Source organism: Merops nubicus, unplaced genomic scaffold (assembly GCF_000691845.1).
Source record: "Merops nubicus isolate BGI_N331 unplaced genomic scaffold, ASM69184v1 scaffold21015, whole genome shotgun sequence".
In the NCBI taxonomy this organism is placed as follows: domain Eukaryota; kingdom Metazoa; phylum Chordata; class Aves; order Coraciiformes; family Meropidae; genus Merops; species Merops nubicus.
The window spans coordinates 3578-24031 of record NW_008611859.1 but is presented as its reverse complement, the minus strand read 5'-3'; the positions used below and the strand labels follow the sequence as shown (position 1 = coordinate 24031).

At 38.3% G+C, this 20454-nt stretch overlaps 1 protein-coding gene across 1 annotated transcript in view; it reads left to right on the top strand.

Moving 5' to 3' along the window:
• The window catches only part of LOC103773991 (talin-2-like), a gene marked incomplete at its 5' end in the record, with an annotated part of 42016 nt that extends 24758 nt beyond the window's left edge, over positions 1–17258 (top strand). Inside the window, 6 exons of the mRNA XM_008941373.1 lie at positions 1963–2087; positions 8911–9036; positions 11773–11835; positions 11930–12112; positions 15702–15827; positions 16745–17258. Coding sequence (XP_008939621.1) covers positions 1963–2087; positions 8911–9036; positions 11773–11835; positions 11930–12112; positions 15702–15827; positions 16745–16873 — 752 coding nt within the window. The remainder of the gene's footprint in view (positions 1–1962; positions 2088–8910; positions 9037–11772; positions 11836–11929; positions 12113–15701; positions 15828–16744) is intronic.
• Positions 17259–20454: the final 3196 nt, after the last annotated feature.

The window sequence follows — 20454 nt, the reverse complement described above, 5'->3', positions numbered from 1 at the left end:
ACAGTTCCATCGTTCACTGTTTGAAATGAGATGAGTATATATTAACAGTGGTATTATTAGATATACCACTGCTGCTAAGCACATCTACTAGTAGATTTACTCTGAACTTCAGTCTAAAGAAACAGTGATCTACATTATGCTTTTTTCCTGTTCAGGCAAATTTATTGAGTTCTTCAACTTTTTATGCACCTGTTCTGAAGTTTGCAAATTGCTGCTTTCATTTGCTAACAAGCCAAGCCAATATCAGAATTTTTCTGTTCCCTAAATACTTTTTAAAAATTATGCCCTCATCTTTGGAGATATTTATTACTTTCCAGTAGTTTTTGCATTTTAATTGATATTCATTAAAACAAAAAGTTACTTTTAATTTCTTTTTTCACTTAATTCCTGTAGGGACTTGGTTTTTTATTATTCACTTTAGAAGCTTTTTTGTGGAAAGTGAAAGGAGTTTGAACCATTCCAAATTTTTGTTCCTGATTTTCGTTTATGGATAGAAGATAAAATTCTTTCTTATAACCAATGTAGCATGTAAATGTTTTCATCTCTGTGAAAAGCCTTTTTTTTAAGAGGAACTGCTATGTTTTACAAATTTGGTTTGACTGGGTATATACATGCTGCCTACATAAAAATATTTTTTCCCTGCTTGTCTGCTAATATTAGGGTTTAACATACTATTCCTTATCCTGTACACTATTTGAGCTGAGAAATTTTCTTGGGTAATCTTTGATATTTGTTAAAAATTCATATATACATACTATATAGGGTTTATCAGCATGAAATGTAGCTCACTAGGATTACAGTACCATGTACTTCAGCTTGCTACCACCACATAATAAATAGGAGCCAGTCAGTTTGTATTTTTCTCTGATTTGGTCATCCATAGCAGCTGCAATGTTGATCCATAAGCTTTCGAGGTTATTTCCTTTGATGTTTGATGAATCAAACATGGGTTATGCTATTCTTGATGCATAGTGCCAGTATCCTTCTCCCCAGTCACTCTTCCTTAATAACAGTTAATATTTCAGTTAATATTTTAATATTAGATTCACCCAAACTTTCTGATCCAGTTTCAATTAAGTTTAACAACGCCTTAAGAGATATTTTTCTTCCCTGTTGTTTTTTTCATTCTAGCTTAGTCTTCCTTTGTCTAGGATACAGTGTTTCCTATATTCTTCTGTTTCTATCTGTGATGCTACTTCCTCTCCTTGCCCTTACTAGTTATGAAATTATAAGTTTCCTTTCTGGTTTCCTTATCTCTCTCCATCTCATTTTCCTTTTGGCTGTTTCATTGCTTTCTTCACTCCAGAACAGTGGATGCTTTCTGAATCGTGGCATCTAGAGAATAATGTGATGGAATTGAAAATAATGATGTACTGAGAGCTTTCAAAAATCTGAGATCACCTCCAGCCATGTATTTTTTTGTGGACCTACCACATCTCTTTGAGCTAAGAGAAGTGGCAAAAACTTAACAACAAAAAAAAAAAAAAAAAAAAAAAGCTGACCTTTGGATATGTTACAGAAACTACTTTGAAAAGCATGTGGTGGGTGATTATCTGTTGTCTGTAACATATTCTCTTTACCACTCTCTCAGAATTCTCAATGTACCTTTACAACTTGGTCAAGTTAGAAACCATCTTAGTAAGACCTCTGATAAACTAAAGTTGAGTGACAGATAGTTTTGTTCCCAGTATGGATAGTATCCCTTTTTGAGGCTGCTTTGCCTACACAGTCCTTAATTAAGTTACTTTAAAAATATAATAAACCTTCTAAATACTTTTATTCACTCTGAATTATGTTTTGCTCTCAGTGCAAACTACAGTGTTGTTATGCCATTATGGTACTAAAATCAGGTTTCTATGATGTGCATTCCATATTTGACTCTTGAACCGTGGTTGTAATCACCCTGTTTGAATGGCAGCTCACTGGCACTGAAGTTATTGTCTTCATCTCCACTGATTTCAGGGACAGAATGGGTGGATCCAGAAGACCCAACAGTCATTGCGGAGACAGAGCTACTAGGAGCTGCAGCATCAATTGAGGCTGCAGCAAAGAAGTTAGAGCAGCTGAAACCAAGAGCCAAGCCAAAGGTGAGTGTCCATCCCCATTGTTTCTTTCAAGTTATTAAAGCAAAAGATGCATATAGCCCATGCATTGGTGTAGATTTTGTTACTGTCCGCAATAATGGCATAAACTATCAAACCTTGCATCAGTCTCAGTGCCACTAGACACTGTATTGGATGTGACTGACCCCTGAAGGAAGAGGGTAAAGAAAGATGATTTTCAGGGAGTGAGTGAAGCCCCAGCCATGAGCAAGCAAAGGAAGAAAACCCAAATGTTAGAAATGCTTTAAAGAGATACAATATCACTACTGTGGATTTGTATTATTCTGTTTCCAAATATATTTTACTGATGTGAAAAGTCATTCTCACTTTCCTTTGAAGACCCTCTGTGCTCATCTGAATGTGTGTAGAATAGCAGGAGAAAGCAGCAGCAGCAACACAGAATGCAGAAGGCCTTTGTGATTTTCTAAGATTAAAAACATGTCATTTTATGCCATGCTAAAAGAGTAGGTGCTTCAGTATCAATCAGATATGGGGTATGTCAGTTTCTGTTTAATTTCCCTGAAGGAAAATGAATTCCAGTTCATTATGAAGGCAGGTAGTGTTGCCTGTTGCCAGGTCGTTTCAAACGTGTCTCTGAATGCGTTACATAAAATTAAGCCAACGATTTTCATACGTGGTACTGATAGAATATATGAAACTACTGTTACTTATGGTTGTATGCATAGCTCACAAGGCTGGATCACAGAGAATTGCTACCTTTTGCCTAGCGTGGAATAACCGGCAGGTTTTGGAGGAAATTATTATGTTGTATGAATTGCATTTCTTTAAAAAGAAAATAATGCATTGTCTGTGTAATAGACTTCAGGAAAGGACTATGTATCTGCTTCCCTGTTCATGCTGCTGGTAGGTGCAAAACTGTTTTCTAAGTGAAGCTAATGAGAAGTCTTTCTAATGTTTCTAAAAAGCAGGGCTTCAAGAACATTCAGTGTTGGGTGGTTTTATTTGGTGTAGGATGATTTTCTCATTCAGGAACATCAGATGAAGTAGTTCTTGGTAGCTCTGCTCTTTGAGGACTTCCCACTCCCACAACCCCCACTTGGTGAGGGGGATAAATTAGCTCATGAAAAAGAAATGCTCTTTGTCCAGCATTTTTTAGCAAGTACATCCATTTTTTTAATAAAGAAAAATGGTCCTTTATAATGAGATTCTGCAGAGCAGAGGACACAGGCTGAGTCTGAGGAGAGGAAGAGTCCTCCATCACCTTTTCTACACCCTCACTGCACAATAGCATATGTGGGTTGCCTAGTAACCATGGCGCCATTTCCTTCCAAGCTCTGAGCCACTCCAGAGTCATTGTGATTTCCCAGTGAATACAGACCTCATACCTGCTCCTCATTTAATGTGTTATTCTGAGTGTCCAATTTGCCTCTGATTTATTTGTCAATCTGTTTGTCGTTTGCTGAAACTAAAATTCAGATCCAACTGTTAGTTTAATTTGGGCTTTAAACAGCCTTTACGTCCTTTATTAGGCATTTAATCCCTTTCACAATATGGATTGTAATGCTGAGCAAAAGTACTAGGAAGATCTCAGAGTGGCTCAAATACCACTCTTTCTGAGTAGTATTTGTAACTCCTAGAATAGAATTTTCTGCTTTGGTCCATCTCTGCCTTTCTGACACTTCTCTGTGACAACATACATCATGTTGTAGTGTGAATGCCTAGACTAGGTAAGAGGGTTGATACAACTGATTTTGCTTATCCTTAGTCTCAGAAAGGCAAGAATCTTAGCTATCATCTGCAATGGAATGGACCACTGGCCAAGCTAGACCAATATCCTGCTTTGGTTAACAATAATCATCATCAAGGGAACTTGCAGAGAAATCCTTAGTTAGTAATTTTAGAATAATCTTCCTGCAGGAGATCCATCATCTTCATCATTATTAATTGGTAGCTGACTCTTTTTGGGTAAGCTTCTCTCGCTGGGGCAGGGAGTGGGAGTAATTTGATTTAGGCTTGAAATTTTCACCTTTGTGTGTTAGTTTGTTTCCTTTACAGAAGAAAAAAAAAAAAAAACACATTAGTTGAAGGTAGAGTTTTATTCTCAGTTGTTCCACTATCTTAATTTTTTGGACGTATTCTTATTTTATTTTTACTTCTTTTCCTTGTTTGCACATTTTTGCACCTATCGTACCCCCCTGATGTCTCAGACTGAGACCAGTAGCGTGAGATGTCTTCATTTTTTCACTACTGGGAATTGTCATATCCCAGAGAAAAATCTCTAATAAGACACAGGCCTGCCAACTGGTGCCCGTGTTTTGTTGTATGATGCATATTCTGTTTGCTTTAAATCCTGGTCATTTGGCTGCTGGTGAATGTGCTCCTGAAATGCTTATTCCGCTAGTTCACTGCCCCATGGATACCCTCTTCATATCCATCTTTCTTCTGAGCTTTTATGTTCAAGCACTTTAAGACCTATCCTAAAGCAGGTGTTGTTACTCCTCCCCAAAACACAAAACCTGTTCAGTATTCTCATTGCAGTGTTCAAGGTGGAGAATGATCTGCAAAGCAATGAGATCTTGAATGTCTATTAAGCAAATTTTGGCTGTTTCTGAGTGTGGACTCTTTTTTAATGTTTTCCATTTTTGGAGGGTCAGTTGTCTTGCAGTGCAGCCACATACTCCTCCTGTTATGTAAATATGTCACTGGCTGTAAAATAACAACCCCTCAAAATTAGTAATTTTTTTTTTTTTGGAATGAAAACATTTTGTCTAATAAAACCTAGATGCTTCACTAATACTGGAAAAAGAACACTTGTAAAAAAAAAAGAGGTATGGTAGTTTAGGTACAACAGCAGAGAGCATTGCTGTATCTACCCAACTCTGTTGATATGCTCTTCATGCTTCTGTGCTGGCTTACACCTTCAAACTTTAGTAGTCAATAAGACTTCCCTGCTGTTAGCTTTCAGCAGTTTGTCCTTTTCTTTTTCCCAAGATGAATCAAACCTGGATGCCTTTTTCTGCAGGACTCTGTGTGATATGTTTGATATATTAGGTTGTTATTTAATCCAACTATATATCAAACATATTCCTACAGTGTCCTGCCCTGTCTCCGGGGGTTTTAACATAGTAGAAGGCAATATGAAGGAGTACATTCACTCACAAGCAGATTTAGAAGACTTCCTGCAGACTCCTAATCTAATCTAATCTATTTAAAATACATACATGAAGGGCTCCTTTATGAGTAGAGTTGCTCTTAGAGGGACTTGTAACTTGTGCAGGGCCTTTGAAGACAGTGAGCAGTAGCTGTGCCAAGAACTGACTTTCACTGAAAAGGTGATTGTGTTTTCCATGGCTCAGTGCAGTAACTTGCCCATCTTGGCTTTTCTCTTTCTAAAAGAAGATGAGAGCTGCTTTAAAATAAAATGGTTTGTCTTTCGTATTTTTTTCCTACTGTTTGGCAATGAGTCTGGGGACTCATTTGTTCTCCTATTAACTCTGACTTTATGCTACACCTTATAATAGAAATTCTATGGAAAACTGGTTAAAACAGAGTACAAAACCATCTCAAAGTTATTTTTTTTTTAATGGTGCAAACAACATTTTCAGGCTATTTCACACTACAGACTTTGTAGCAGGCCTAATTTTAGTTTCTGTTCTGTTGACTTCATTTTCCAATCCATTTAGACCTGTACATAGTCAATAATGGCTTACTAGTTTAAGCTTGTGGAATAAGAGATGTTGAACTTCATGGGGGCTACCTAAGGAAGGAGCAGCTAATCACTTGTCTCATGGATCTGGTTTTCTAAAGAAACCCAAATAGCCCTCTCAAGTAACTAAAATCTTACAAGGTGATATTTTCTGCCATGTTATCACATCGTTGCTCCTAACTTTGTTCATGAAGGCCATGAACTGACAAATGTTGAGGATGCTGTTGATGAGTGTTAACTTAAGACGGTTTGGGACGTGCTCTTTAATAATGGGAATGGGCAGAAAAATTACTGCTCTTGTAGGGCGGTTTGCTGTGTTCAGTCTTGAACTGCTGCAAGTCCCAGGTTTGGAGAGTGCCGGCAGTTTAACATACCCACAGCACTGACTGACCATTGTCCCTACTTGCCCATTCCAAACGTGAGTTTCCAGCCTGAAAATGCTGAAGGGACAGCTGCAGGGAAGGACTAGAAAACAAGGATTTGTTAGAAAAGATGACAACCTAACAAAAGTTCCATAAAGTGTGTAAGGCTGCTTCAAAAATACGTTCTCCATGGAAGGAATCAACTGTCAATAGAAAAACTTTTTTATTCTTTTTTTACAGAAATAAAACTTTTTTGATGACAGGAAATGTAGGATTTGGAAGTTTAAGAAACTCAGAGTGTGCTTTCTTCTCCCTACCCCCCAGATTTCAATACAATTGAAGAGAAACTAATTTAGAACACGAGGGGGGGGGAAATCTGTTATTTGATGAGATGCTAAGGTTTAGCTAACTCCTTGCTTGCTGAGTTTTACCTGCTGCTTCAACAGTGGAAGTTAATCCAGCCATTGTACAATAGTATCCTCAGTGGTGCAGGATTTGATTTCTGTACATTCCCTCTGAAAGCAGCTGTCTTTGCTTCACACTTGCATTCAGTATTTGATCCACTCACTCTGCTGAACTGAGTTTGAACAACAGCTTTTCTTCAGCCCCTTTTTGGTGGCTGTGGGTTTTTTTGGGTTTTTTTGGGTTTGGTTTGGTTTTTTTTTCCAGTTATCATCTGGGCTGTCTGATGATCGGATTATGGCAATGGAGGTTTTATTAGACTTCACAAATTAAACGCCTCCTTTAGAATAAATAAGCAGACACTGAAATGCTTGCTCGCTTAAGTTTGAGCTCCTGACAATACCGACATACAAAGAATAATACTCATAACATATTTTGTTGTGTTGGAAATGAAATCTTAAAAACTTTCAATAACAGGGACAATAGTTCAATTGCAATAACAGTCTGTTAAAAGTAAAAGTGCAGTAGCGGTCCGCTGAAAGAACTATCATTCAGTGGTACTTCAGTTGATAATTCAGTTTAAGTCTTCAGTCAATTTAAATCAATGTCTACCACAACGTCTATTTCAATAACCAAAAGAAGTCTGATAGTGATTGTACTGAATTCCATTTAGTCACTTTGTTTTTGTGATGTCATGATTCAAGTAAGAGTTTTATAAAAAAGACTTGAGGGCTGTTGCATAAACTCAAGACCAATGTGATTACCACTTAGATAATAGTGGTAATGATGTTACGTTGCAAGCACTGCCAAAAATTCATGTGGAACATGACTTGCTTACTTGGCAAAGCAATTTTTTGTACTCTTATTACAAGACCTGTGCTTCAGTTGATAGGATTAGCCCAACAGTGAAACAAGATAAACAATTTTCCTTGAATTAGGTGGCTTCTAAATGATAAGAAAAACTTTAAAGTGCCACACAACTTCATCTACATATCAGTTCTTATTTTCAGATCATTCCATTTTCCTGTGTCTATGTCTATGGATGCTACTGTTTCATCTCTTGGACTTTGTTTCAGTTACATGACAGTTATATAAGGTGCTGTAGGACTGAGCCATTTTATAATGATTTGTAATTACTCATAATTTATATGGTTTATTATTTTATAATTGACTACTATTTATCAGACTGCAGTAACAGGAGAACTAAATCTGACTGAAATTTAGATGGATGCACTTAGACTTGCAGATGAAGTGCCCAGTTTTCTAACCCAAAGCCTGCTTTGCTAGGGTTCCTAAAGTTAGTTATTTGACACAAGAATGCTGTGATTGCCTAAGTAGGAAGAAATCTGTATTTCAAAAGCCTTTTCTCTGTTATTGTCTGTTATGGTATTGTATCCACTCCCTGCTTTTATCATACTGCACTGGCTTCTGATGGGCCTGTGATTTGATCACAAACAATATACATTCTGTTTGGTTTATTTTCTGTAAAAAGCAGTTTGAATACCTGGCTCAGGTCTGATTCTGTTTATAATAACAGTAACCATGTATCTCTATTTTGTTAACTGTTCAGAAGCTAGTAAGTGTGCTTAAATGGGTACATGTTTTCAGTATTTATTTCAATTATTAGGAAGTCAAGGAAGTTGTTGTTTTACGTACCAATAGATTTGCATTGTAAATAGCAGGAAACCTCATTAGGAACAGCTGATCTCACTGTTTGCACATGCTTGTTGAAAGACACGTTTGGATGACTGACATGTTCCAGACAGACCTTTGGAACTTCCTGTTTCCAGGATGACTAAACTGGACTGCTTCACAATGCTACTTTCTGTGAAATGACAGCTCTTACCAAAAGCTGTTAAAGCCTTGCACTTGCTTGGTATCTACATTATATTTCTTAGTACAGGTGAATGAGACAATATACATTTATCTCTACTCTCCTTTAATGCCTTAAGTCCTTAAGTAGTTAGAAAAATCTTCTACCTAGTTTACCAGTCTTGAGAGCCAGTATTATAGCACTACAAAGATAATCTTGATATGGAAAACCAAGAATTTCTTTCCAGACCTGCACTTTCCTGAATGCAGTAGCAGTAGTGGAGGTAATGTATTAGGAAGCTAAAGGCAATTCTTCAAGTGTGTTGTCTGATACTCAGTTTCATTTGTGAGCAGCCACAAGGACAACTCAATATTTACATTAATTTTGCTGACTCCTAGCTTTATTCAACATTAGTATCCTTTGCAGAAAATTATAATGTAGGTCTGACTGAATTTACTGATGTGTTCCAAAACCTTCCTGTCTTACTTTGTATCCTTCCTCAATCTTGAAAATACAACTGCTTTCAGGCAAATAATGTCTGACATTGTTCTTTCTTGGTTATAGCAAGCAGATGAGACTCTGGATTTCGAAGAACAGATCCTGGAAGCAGCTAAATCCATTGCAGCTGCTACCAGTGCCCTTGTGAAGTCAGCTTCAGCAGCCCAGAGAGAACTGGTGGCACAGGGAAAGGTGGGTAAAGTGGCAAGGACTAACAGGACACAGGAAAAGTGTCCAAACTGAATCTAGTCTCTGTTCGCTGTTAAAAGTGTAGGCAAGGAGCTTGGGAATGACTAACAAAAATGAAAATCTTTTCATTGCTCTTCACAATACATGGCCCAAGCCTGGTTCTGTTTAAAAAATCCCTACAGTTATATTTATTTAAGCCTTGCAAGAGTAATGAAGTCTTTGGCTCTTCAGACATTTCAGCTGTGGGCAGCTTTTGCATTTTTGGTTTTGATTTTTTCATTTTGTAAAGATCTGTGTTTCAAGCTAGCAATGTATAGTCCAACAAGACAGCTTGGGGATCCCAAAACAAATGTCACAGTATAAAATACCACTCTGGACCAGGATAGCAAAGGGCCTCACTAATTGTGCCCTCAATGTGGTTTTTGTCTGATTCAATGGGGACACAGGCTTGCATGCTGATTCGGTGCTTTTAAGTGGAGTGCTTATTTTCATTGTTGGGACCAAGAAAAGAGTGCTTGTAACATGTCATCCTTTCAGTCTGGTTGGGATTGAGGTCTTTGTAATTCATTTCATATCCATCACTGGTTTTTTTCCCACGTTAATATACTTTGAAACTTAAAATCTGAACATAAAACAGATATGTGGCCTGTGAGAAAAATTTGTAATGGGGTAATTGTGGTGTAGTTATAGTTTCCAATTTAATCCATTTTTTTTTAACCCTGAGCAGACTGTGTCATAGAGCCTGTCACAAAAGCACTATGCTGTCTATTTCAGCTACTATTCCTGGGGAGCTTGTGCCTTTAGTTCCAGCAGGAGCACAGAGCACTTGTTTCAGAGCAATAGTGATGTAACTGTTTGAAAACCCCCACTATAAGCTGTAGCTATGGAACTTATCAATAATGTGCAAACCAAGGCAGTATTAATACCTGTTTGGCTGTGGAGACAGTTCAAAAAATGAGAATTTTTACTCTCCTGCTTCACTTTGATTATTGTGCAGTCTGCTTTTATGTGATAAGACCTGTTCTTATCTAGTTTCATTATGACATACAGCTTGCTTTACTTTGCTCACCACCACCACTGTGAAATTATACAGAATAATATAGAATGTATTTCTATCCTGGTACCAGCCCTGAATCTCCTTCAAGTAGTTTTTGGCTTCTTTGCTGCCACAGATAAATTTCTGTCTGTGTATTTCAGATAGAGGCTAACAGCACTTGTATCGTATTCCATCCAAATTCAGATAACTGCTAAAACCACTTTAATCTGCCTGCTTGAGGAAAGCTGTAGCTTGCTCTTCTAATAGAAGCACACCTGTCAAATACAGTGCCATATTAGCAGATCTCTTCAGCCTGCTTTACTGAACTTAGCCATTTCTCTTTATCACTCTTCAAACTTCAGAATTGTTTGTGGCACATACTCTCATTATGACAGTTGTCACAAATAAATAAAGATACTTCTGGAATAATGAAGCGCTAACCCATTTTCCTTCTTTCTTTACTAATTACTAGTGCTTAGGTAATATGGGATATCTGTCCTCTGGCTGCTTTGGGTAGCCTCTGTCTCCAGGTCAGCCAGAAGTACAGGGAGCTGGTTTCTAAAATGACAGACCAAATAAGTGGAACTACTTTACCCTGTTGAATTATTATTAAAGAACTCATTTTAAGTTAGGCGACCTTTTCCATTTCTGCACTATAGATGAAGTCGGGAAAGTTGGATATCTGTTCTGTCTTTGGCCACACTCTCCCTCCGTTCACTCGCTCACACATGCACACACACTCAATTCCTGCATCTGTGGGCTAGTTAAAATGCATTTTGTGGGGATGGTTGAGCAAAAAGACCTTGAAATGCACAGAATTCAGAGACCTGGTGTATTCTTTTGTACAACTGATTTCTCAGTTATACATGACACAAAAAGTGTTACCATAGCTGTGAGAGGACTCGTCATCCATTTATGTTGATGCTACATGTAAGGATTTGATTCTGATCCCTGGGATCCTCATTATGCAAAAATCTCTGCCTCCATTTCTTCTGAAATACAACAAATTTCTGGATCATGCTTACATTTCACATTGTCCAGCTTCTCCTCCAAAAACTCCCAGACCCAGGCAGTTGGGGGTGAGGGTCCTGGCAACCAATGGTAGAATTTTGTTTCCTTACTTTCATCTGACATGGGAAGAAAATTGTCTCCTGGTGGTTATCAGTGCTGCTAATGCCACAAACACTTCAGTGGATGAGCCATGCAGGAAAAGAGGCTGGTTTCCTCAAATGCCATTACTGGGCACAAAGGCAGTTAGGGGGCTTCCCTGTGGAGCTTTCTTTTTTGTACCTTCCAATAGTGTCAGAATCAGAAGAGATTCAGTAATTATGTAAATCCAGGTGTGCTGTGGAGACAGAAATATGTTATTTTAAAGGCCAGATTAGGAGCTATTGCTTCAGCTGCTGCTTAGGCCCAAGTGTCAACTGCAACAATAATTCCTCTGGGGCTTCCACACGTGTTCCAAAGATGGGGTAGTTCAAGCAGCATAGCAAGCTGGACAGTACATGAGCAAGCAGATGTATGCTGGAAGCACACTTACTCTGACAACTCACTTTCGGTTGGATTTTCTGCACCTGTATGTGCTGGATGCAGACACGGGTGCAGGTTTTTTCTTTTTTCATAGATTGCTCTTCAACTAAATCTGTGACAAAGCAATTTTATTTTTTTGTTTCCTTGTAAGCCATCTCTGAATTGTTTTTCAGGTTGGAGCAATCCCTGCAAATGCAGCTGATGATGGACAGTGGTCTCAGGGACTTATTTCTGCTGTGAGTAACTACTTCTCTTGGGGAAAACTAGCACCTTCTCTGAAGAAATAATCTCCTGTGAGAATACACAGTGACATTTTTTACTGTCTCCCAGGCCCGAATGGTGGCAGCAGCAACCAGCAATCTTTGTGAAGCTGCTAATGCCTCAGTACAAGGCCATGCTAGTGAGGAGAAGCTTATCTCATCTGCCAAACAAGTGGCAGCTTCTACAGCACAGTTGCTTGTGGCTTGCAAAGTGAAGGCTGACCATGACTCTGAAGCCATGAGGAGGCTACAGGTACTTGTGTTCTTAATTCTGGAAAACCCACAGTAGTGCTATGTAAGCATTTTTGCACTGTGTGAACAAACCCCAAATTTTAGGAATAGTTTTTTTTAATTTTCAGAATTATGTTCAGGTTTTCTTCCTTGTGGGATTCTGGGGCACTTTTATTCAGCAAGGATGAAGTGATTGTGTATTTGTCATTATTCAGCAGTAGCTACAGCTCACTTCACTGGTGGTTTTATTCTTCATTTTTAAAAGATACTGAGACACACAAATGTGGACTGGCCTGCGCCAAGCTCTGGTTTAGGTGCAATACTGTTAGATTCATATTCATGGTAAGCCACAGGAGGGCATGAGCTGAGAATGCTTACTACATGCATTTTTATAGTGAATGAATATAGTTGGTTTCTCTGCAATTATGCTGCATTCAGTTAGAGTCCCAGTGAGCTTGCAAACAGGTAAGCACACTGAACTTGGTTGCACATGAGTATCCTCCTGCCCGCTGCAAGATCATGCACATGTTCAACAAAGTGCTTGCCTAAGTGCTGGCCCTGGCTTGTGGTCAGTTTGCCTTTGTTTCAAGAGACAGACACCGTAGATGGAGCATTTCTAAAATGGAGAATCATTACCAGACAAAAACAGGAACAGAAGCTGATGCAACATATCAACTAAAGTCTGATTTAACTCTTCACATTAAATTGGTTCCCTTTTACATCACACACTCATTTCATGTTGAGCTTCTCTGAACTATTATTGAGTTAACTCTGTGTTATGATGGGTAAAAACTAATGTCTTCAATAGTTTTGTTTAAGGGTGTTTATTTTAAAAATGGCTACAGCTTTCTTTGACATCCTGCCCTGCAGGCTCTGCCTGCAATGTAAGAACCGTTTCAGCTCCTTTTTTCATACAGTCAACATGGAGTATCTTTGGTGATGGCAAAATTTCTCCTTTTCTCTCTTATTTGCACAGATGCCACTAATGAACATGCAATATAACAGTTAGTGTATGGCTAGGTAGAACCAAGTCCAACAGAAATACATATGACTAAGTGTCTGTCTGAGCAAGAGGAATCGATGTCATTTTTTTTTGAAGTAGAAAAATTAGTTAAATATTTAGGAGGAAAAGACAAATGCATGAGTACGAAAAATCAAAACTCTGTTTCTCTAGAAAACAGTGGCACGTTAATGCTATCTCTAGGGATGAGATGGTTTTGGTGCTTTATAGTGAATTGACTTTGTCAAGGGTCTGTGGGGGTGGTATCAGGAACTTGAAGATTGTTCTGACGGCAGTGCAGTCTGCACTTTTGAAATGCCAAGATGGCTCCAAAAGACTTTTAAATGCAAAACAAGCACTAAGAACAGGAATAAAATCAAGTACTAGAGACTGTATTTTCTCAGCTCTGCAAGGAAATTTAGGATACTCAGTCACTGTACACAAATGTTATTAAAACCGCATCAAATGTGAAAAGGAAACAAGCCCAATTACGGATTGAAATTGAACTTCGCCACTTCACCAAGCTTCGTAAGAGTCCTAAAACTAATAATGAAGGGAAAAGCAGTTTGCACTGGGAAACAGTGTCCTTCATCATAGCAAGACCAGTGAATTGATATCTACTGGTGTATTTCCCAAAACTACCGAGGCTTTTCAGCTGTCTTTGCCCCCAGCACAAATGTTTTCACATAGCTGTAATCAGTACATTAAGTTTGGGAGTGAGAGTGTATTGTCTTTCTCTTTGCTACCCCACAAACAACCGCAACCACTAGGGGAAGACACTTGAACTGCTTTTCCCTTGAATGCTAACTTGGAAAGCACTGTACAGAGTCATTCCAAATTAAACAAATTAACAAATGGAAACAAATCAAACAAATGGAAATGTTTCTGTTTTCTTCGAATGAGCTCCAGACTCAGCAGAGCAAATTTCAGATTGTCCTTGGATCATTTCAGGTAGGAAAAGAGTCAAGTTGAAAGGGAGATGAAGCTGGAAATATGGAATAGGACTGGGGGGAGGTGGAGGACAGGTTCAAGGCTTCTCCATGTAGCTTCCCCTCCTAGTGCCAGTGTGTCTCCAGCATGTCAGAGCAGGCTGTCTTGGCCAGTGGCCTGTGTGGGAACAAGCGTTCTCAGCATGCATGACACCTGGGGACATCAGGAACCATGGGACAGAGGACTCCACTCCTGTTCTCTCTCATTTCCTGTCACAACACTGCAAGTATCTCCCCTTGTTCTGCACATTGTGAAAGCATTAATGTTGTCTGTTGGTGGTGTTGATTGATTTGCTGTTAGATACTAGGGTTTAGGGTTTAATATGAGAACAGCCTTACTGGATCAGAACAGAAGTTGATTAAGGCAAATCTGTGTCCTGATTCCAGCAGTGGCCATTAGGAAGTCCCTAGAGAAGCAGGTAAGAACAGGGCAAGCGTGTGTGATACTATTCTTTACTATGTTCTTAGACTCCAAGCATTTTCAACTCAAACTTGCCAAGCCAGATGCAGATTCTGTATGTTTAGTAATCCTCAGTGGTCTTCTAAATTATCCAGTCCTCCTTGACACCATGTAAACTTTGAGTTTAATCAACACGTCTTGAGCAGTAGGTTATGAGCCTCCTTTCCACCACTTTAGCCAGCTCTTAGTACACTGGAGCAAATTCAGTGCCAGATCTTATGATGCTGAGCCCTATACTGCCATCACCTGTCTACACCAGGTATCTCCTGGGCAATGGCCTTGAAGACCTCAGTGCTTAAAAAAGGTGCCAGCTCCATCTTTTAGTTTTAGTAGAAGAGAAGTTTGCATTTTGTTTGTGACAAGGACTCTTCTTCCACTCCTTCCCATGGAAATCACAGTAGAAGATTCCAAGGCCACTCCTTCGGTATCCTCCAGATCTTGAGGATTCTCAAGAATCCTCCTCTTGTCCATTAAAGCAGTGCCTGTGGGCGTGGTGGTTACTGAGCATGCAATGTGGAGTCTCTTCTGCCAGTGTGCGTGATGGTACAGCAAAGACAGCTTTGTCAGTGCTATAACACAGGTAGCATGGTTACCTTTTTCTTCTTGATACACAATTGCTGGCACTACTCAGTTTAGACAACAGAAGTCATATTATAAATGTTTATCTTTAAACTGTTTAGAGACCTGAGAATTTTTAAGGAAGTAAGAATTTAAATGTAAGACAATCATAGCTGTGTAAGTGGCTAATTTGCTCTGATGAAAGTCCACTGACTTCAAAACAGAATCATTGCCTTAAAATGTTTCTTTGTACACTACCTTTCATTTTTTCTTCTTCTTCCTCCAAAAAAAAAAAAAACCCAAAAAAAACAAACAAACAATGTCTTATCAGTGTTGTGTGTACCGTAACCTGTGATTTCATCTACTGTTCTCGTTCAATAAAAACACCTTGTCAATTTCCCAACCTCAGGCTTCTTAAATAAAAGACTTGTGTTCTCTCTGTATCATTGATTTTGAAAGATTTATTTGCTTTTCACTATGAAAACAAAACCAAGCACACCTTTTCTGTGTAGTCAAGCAGAGATGTTTTAGTGTTGATGTTCAGGTGAATCCATGTCCATTATGGGTTCATGTTACTACTAAATTTCTTTTGTCTTTTTCGAAGGCTGCAGGCAATGCTGTCAAGCGAGCATCGGACAATCTGGTCAGGGCAGCCCAAAAAGCAGCATTTGGGAAAGCAGAGGATGACGATGTTGTGGTCAAAACAAAGTTTGTGGGTGGCATTGCTCAGGTTAGTACAATCACCCAACAAGTAAAGCAGAGAAAACTATCACAGAGATGTAGCATCGTCTTATAAATGCCCACATGCTGCATTGCAGGCTGGACAAATCTGTGTAGAAATCTGTGATAAATAGCATGATGCCTCACTGTTAGATAATCGCTAACACTAACACATGCTGTAAGATTCTACACATCTTCATTGAGCATTTACCATAATAGCAGTTACCATAGTCCAGTATCTTCAATTTTGGTTCTGATGAAGTTAATGGTTCTTTTCAAACATCTCCTATGTACTTGGAATATTCCCAAATCTTAATGGAACATTAGATTTCTATTTATATAATCAAAGACGTAGTGAAAGATAAGAACATTTTCTTACTGTGACCGTAATAAATTTGGGGAAAAAATAACAATATTTAAAAACAGATTCCAAGGCTTTGAGATTATGTCAGCTTCTGGATTCACTGTCTGTTTGTCTGTAGTACTGTCATTTTTCCTGTGGCCTTTTGAAATGCAGGAAAATACTATGGATAACTGCAATAATGAGTGTTCAATTTTACTGTCACTCAAACATTTTATGTTAAGATATGGTTGTTATCCTGAACGTGCTAACCCTACACCTCAATGAATGTTGGGGGAGCACAGCACTGTGAAATCCATCATGGATGTATGGTAAAACTATGCTGTTAGATTCTTCTTATCTTTTTTTACTTCTCTTTAAAAAGCAAGTGGGAATATGATACTGTTCTTGATGGCATTGTCCTGGAACCTGATAAAAATAGAGCAATTGCTGCTGAAATCACTGAAATTTGGGGGTTTTCCGGAGGGGCCTTTTCAAGGCCCTGCTGTGACTGGTGTCATGGAAAAAGAAATGTTGTTTTACAGACAGTATTCCTTGCTGTCATAATTCATTCTTCTGTTTTCTAGATCATTGCAGCCCAAGAAGAAATGCTAAAGAAGGAAAGAGAGCTGGAAGAGGCAAGGAAAAAACTGGCTCAGATCCGCCAACAGCAATACAAATTTCTACCCACAGAGCTGAGAGAAGATGAGGGTTAACCTGCTGAGATTTTTTTTCCTTTTCTTTTATTTTTTTTTTTCCTTTTCTTTTAAAGAAATAAGCTAAAGGGGGACAGTACAGTGAGAACTGCTCTGACAACATTCTGGTATGCCAAGCACTTACCTAAATAAACTGCCTGTCATAGCTTTCGATGAGCAGAGGGCAATAAACACTTGTTCTTTCTCATCTTGTCAGGTGAGGTGCATGATGATCAAATAATGATATAGTGTTAGGTTCATCATCCCTGTTCCTTCCTTGACTTATATCTCAGGAGAGAATGTTTTACTTTTTACTAAAGATACGAAGTCAGTATTATTGTCACTTTCCTGATGCTTGAGGTATTTATTGTTCCTTGACTTGTTATAAAACTTTGATAATGCTAATAGGAAAATGATCAAGAAATCTTTCCTATGAGAAATATCACAATAGCTGGTGGTTCTCCCCCAACTGCCCTTGTAAAAAGAAGACCAAGACAGAGAAGGATGTATGTCTGAGTGGAGAAACATTCATGAGTGTGGGTTTGAAGAAGATGCTTGTCCTCTTTCAGTGTTATATAGCTGGTTCACCCCAAAACTGGAGGAATTGTCTCTGCACCTGTTTGCACTAAGTGTTGCTCTTTACCTAATACCGGCAAGCTTTTGCTTGTACAGTATTTAGGTTTACAAAATGTGGCAATAGCCATTTTCTAAAGAGCTTAGAAAACAAAGAAATTGAAACCTTGTCACTGCCTCAATATTAGCAGGTTCATGAAGGAAAATGCTGTTTCAATTATATACCTCTAATGTGTGACTACTTTTACAGTATTATACACACATACACATGCTCTAACATTGGACTGAGTAATTTCATTTTGTTTTTAATTGAAGTTATCTGGTTCGTACTGTGAGATTTCTGTTAGAATGTATGTTAGCTAAAAAAGGGAAATGCCCTGTACGACAAAAGACATGACAACTCCTGTTATTCCTTTAATAATTTTGTTTATAATTATTTTGTTTTGAAACCTGTGGGTATTGTAGGAGAAAAGAATTAAGTGATTTACAAGTAGACTTTTCCTGTAATATATTTTTTTTAAAATCTGGACTTTAGGGAGTTTATTTCCATAGTTGGTATTGATGAAAATGTACTCATCAAGGAATTGCAGAGAAGGAATAGCAGCAATCTATCAGCAATCCTTGTCTTCAGCTGCAGGAAGGTATGGTATGCTCTCAATGTCTCTGTTGTGATCTAAACAATAGTAGTATGATTGGAGTGAGTAACACATTTTACCCTGTCAAAGAAAGAACCCAGATCACAGCAGCTTCAACTAACAGAAGCTAAACTATTTGACTACAGAAACACCATCTCTCCTAACAAGAATTTTCAGCACGTCTCCAATGCCAGTCAAGGCCTCTTAAACAATGATGTCACATCTATGTAGGTCAAAGGATGTTGCCTTTTCAATCCTTCTGAAGGCTCTGCTGTCTTCTAGACACCTGCCAAGTACATTCAGCTGAGCCTGTTACGTTATATACATACCCACCTAGTTGTCATGGGTGCAGAAATACATGTCTTGTAGACTCCAAAGTAACCCCCCTAGCAGTACAGTTACCAGTTTAGATCGTGCTAACTTCTCATTTAAGTTACCTGCATGAGATACAATAATCAGGAATTTTGTCACACTAGTGTTAAATATATAGCAAAAAATTACTAGATAATAAATATTAAAGTGTACAAAGATTTTTATTGTTATAGAGTCTCTTCTCTGGTACTGATGTATTTTGGACTCAGTAAGTTGCTGGAGAATCCATAATCAGGAAACAAAAATGGCAAATCCCAAATGGCATCACGTGCATTGACTGACGTGCTGTGATGTGTGGGCTCGTGTGCGTATGCAGTCCCTTACTGTCAGAGACGTGCAAGTCCAAGCTCTGTAATTTTCCACTTCAGCAGAATGGACTGGATTTTTTTTCACTCAGCTTACTGCGAGTGGTGTTGCAGAATTTCGACGTTCAGAATTCCTGCACCAAAATAAAGGCTTCCTGTAAATTTTTAGCAGAAGGCTAAATGGGTGTTTATTGCTGTAAGACCTACATAAAGACGGCTCTAGTGAGAAGGATTTTCTGCTGCTGTTAGTAGGTCCAGCTTCTTTGCAGCTTCTGGCTCCTTCTTCACCTGCATAGCCTCACAGTCCCATCTCTTTTTGGAAAGATCTGCAAGACAGATTGGTTACTGCTTCCCTTTCAACCTATGCTTAACCTATTATTTGGTCTCATAAAAGCATGAAGAAAGATGATGCTGTCCTTAGCACCATGCCAGTATTTTGTCATAGGCAAAATACCTCATTGTAGGTAAAATATATTAAATTGTTTTAACATATTTTGACCAGGCTGGTATTTGCCAGTTTGAACGAAGCCAAAAGCCTGTTCAAATGCGATTATGTATGGAAATTGTATAGGTAGAACACTTTATCTGTATGTAGAAGGAAAAAGTATACTCAAATTGTGTTCCAGATAAATTTCTTTGGGAAGTCCATTGTAGCACAGTTATTTTGAGACCTCTGTCTTTCTGATTTAATGACCCCTCTTATTTGACAAAGTGTTCTTTTTTCTCCTTAGCTGTGTGCTCCATAGAACCAGTCAGATAAGTAGCTGAGCTGAATAACTGAAGTTATTTTTTTACTATGAATTTTGGATCTTTGTTTGGCAAACACTAAGAGAATATAAGCTCCTCTGAAGTCTTCCTATTTCAATTTTTTCTTGCTGTTATAATTTGCAGTACCACTGAAGTCCACATGCAAACGTCTGTGGAGTCTGGAACTAGTTCATGCATTTATTTGGCATGGAGTCTTGCAGCAGAAAGTGACAAGTTGGAGTAAGGGATGGAAGCTAATAAATAAGAAGGACAGATGATGACTTCATTCTGTTAACTTGTGAAATGGTAGATGAGCTCTGTTGTATCTCACCCTTCTTCATGTGGAATTCACTTTAACGAATTGTATGCAAATTAAAAGCAAAATGCCTCAAACTTGTGTACAAATAGTCTAGTAGTGTTTTCCCAACTATTCACAAAATAATTTAAACATTTTATTATTTGTCTAAATTTCTACATCAGAAGCTTCAAAGTAAGAAGTTTGAAAACAAAAATTGAAGGCTACAGTATTGTTTCATCTGTCCCTTCCCCTTTGATTTGCTGCGTCTTCATTATTTAATTCCTAATGAAAGGCTGAATACAGGGTTTGGAAACCTCCTGAATGTAAATATGTTTTGCTCATGAGCACATTTTTGTTTTTAATCAGTCCCAAACTGAGAAGATACCCACCCCAGGATTATGGTATGTGCCATCACTATATTTACCTTCCTTACATCTTTTTTAATCTCTGGTATTGGAAATTTTCTTCTGTGCCTTATACTGTAGAATAGTTGTCCTTATGTAACTATATCGCGATTAACAGAGTTATCTACCCATAACTGTCATGATTCCTGAAACCTGCTGCTCTGTACCCACAGTAGTATACATTAAACATACTGTGGTGGTTCATGTTGATGGAAGAACACGTTTCTGTGGCACAAAGTTTATGATGCCAAATGCAGAAAACTGGTCA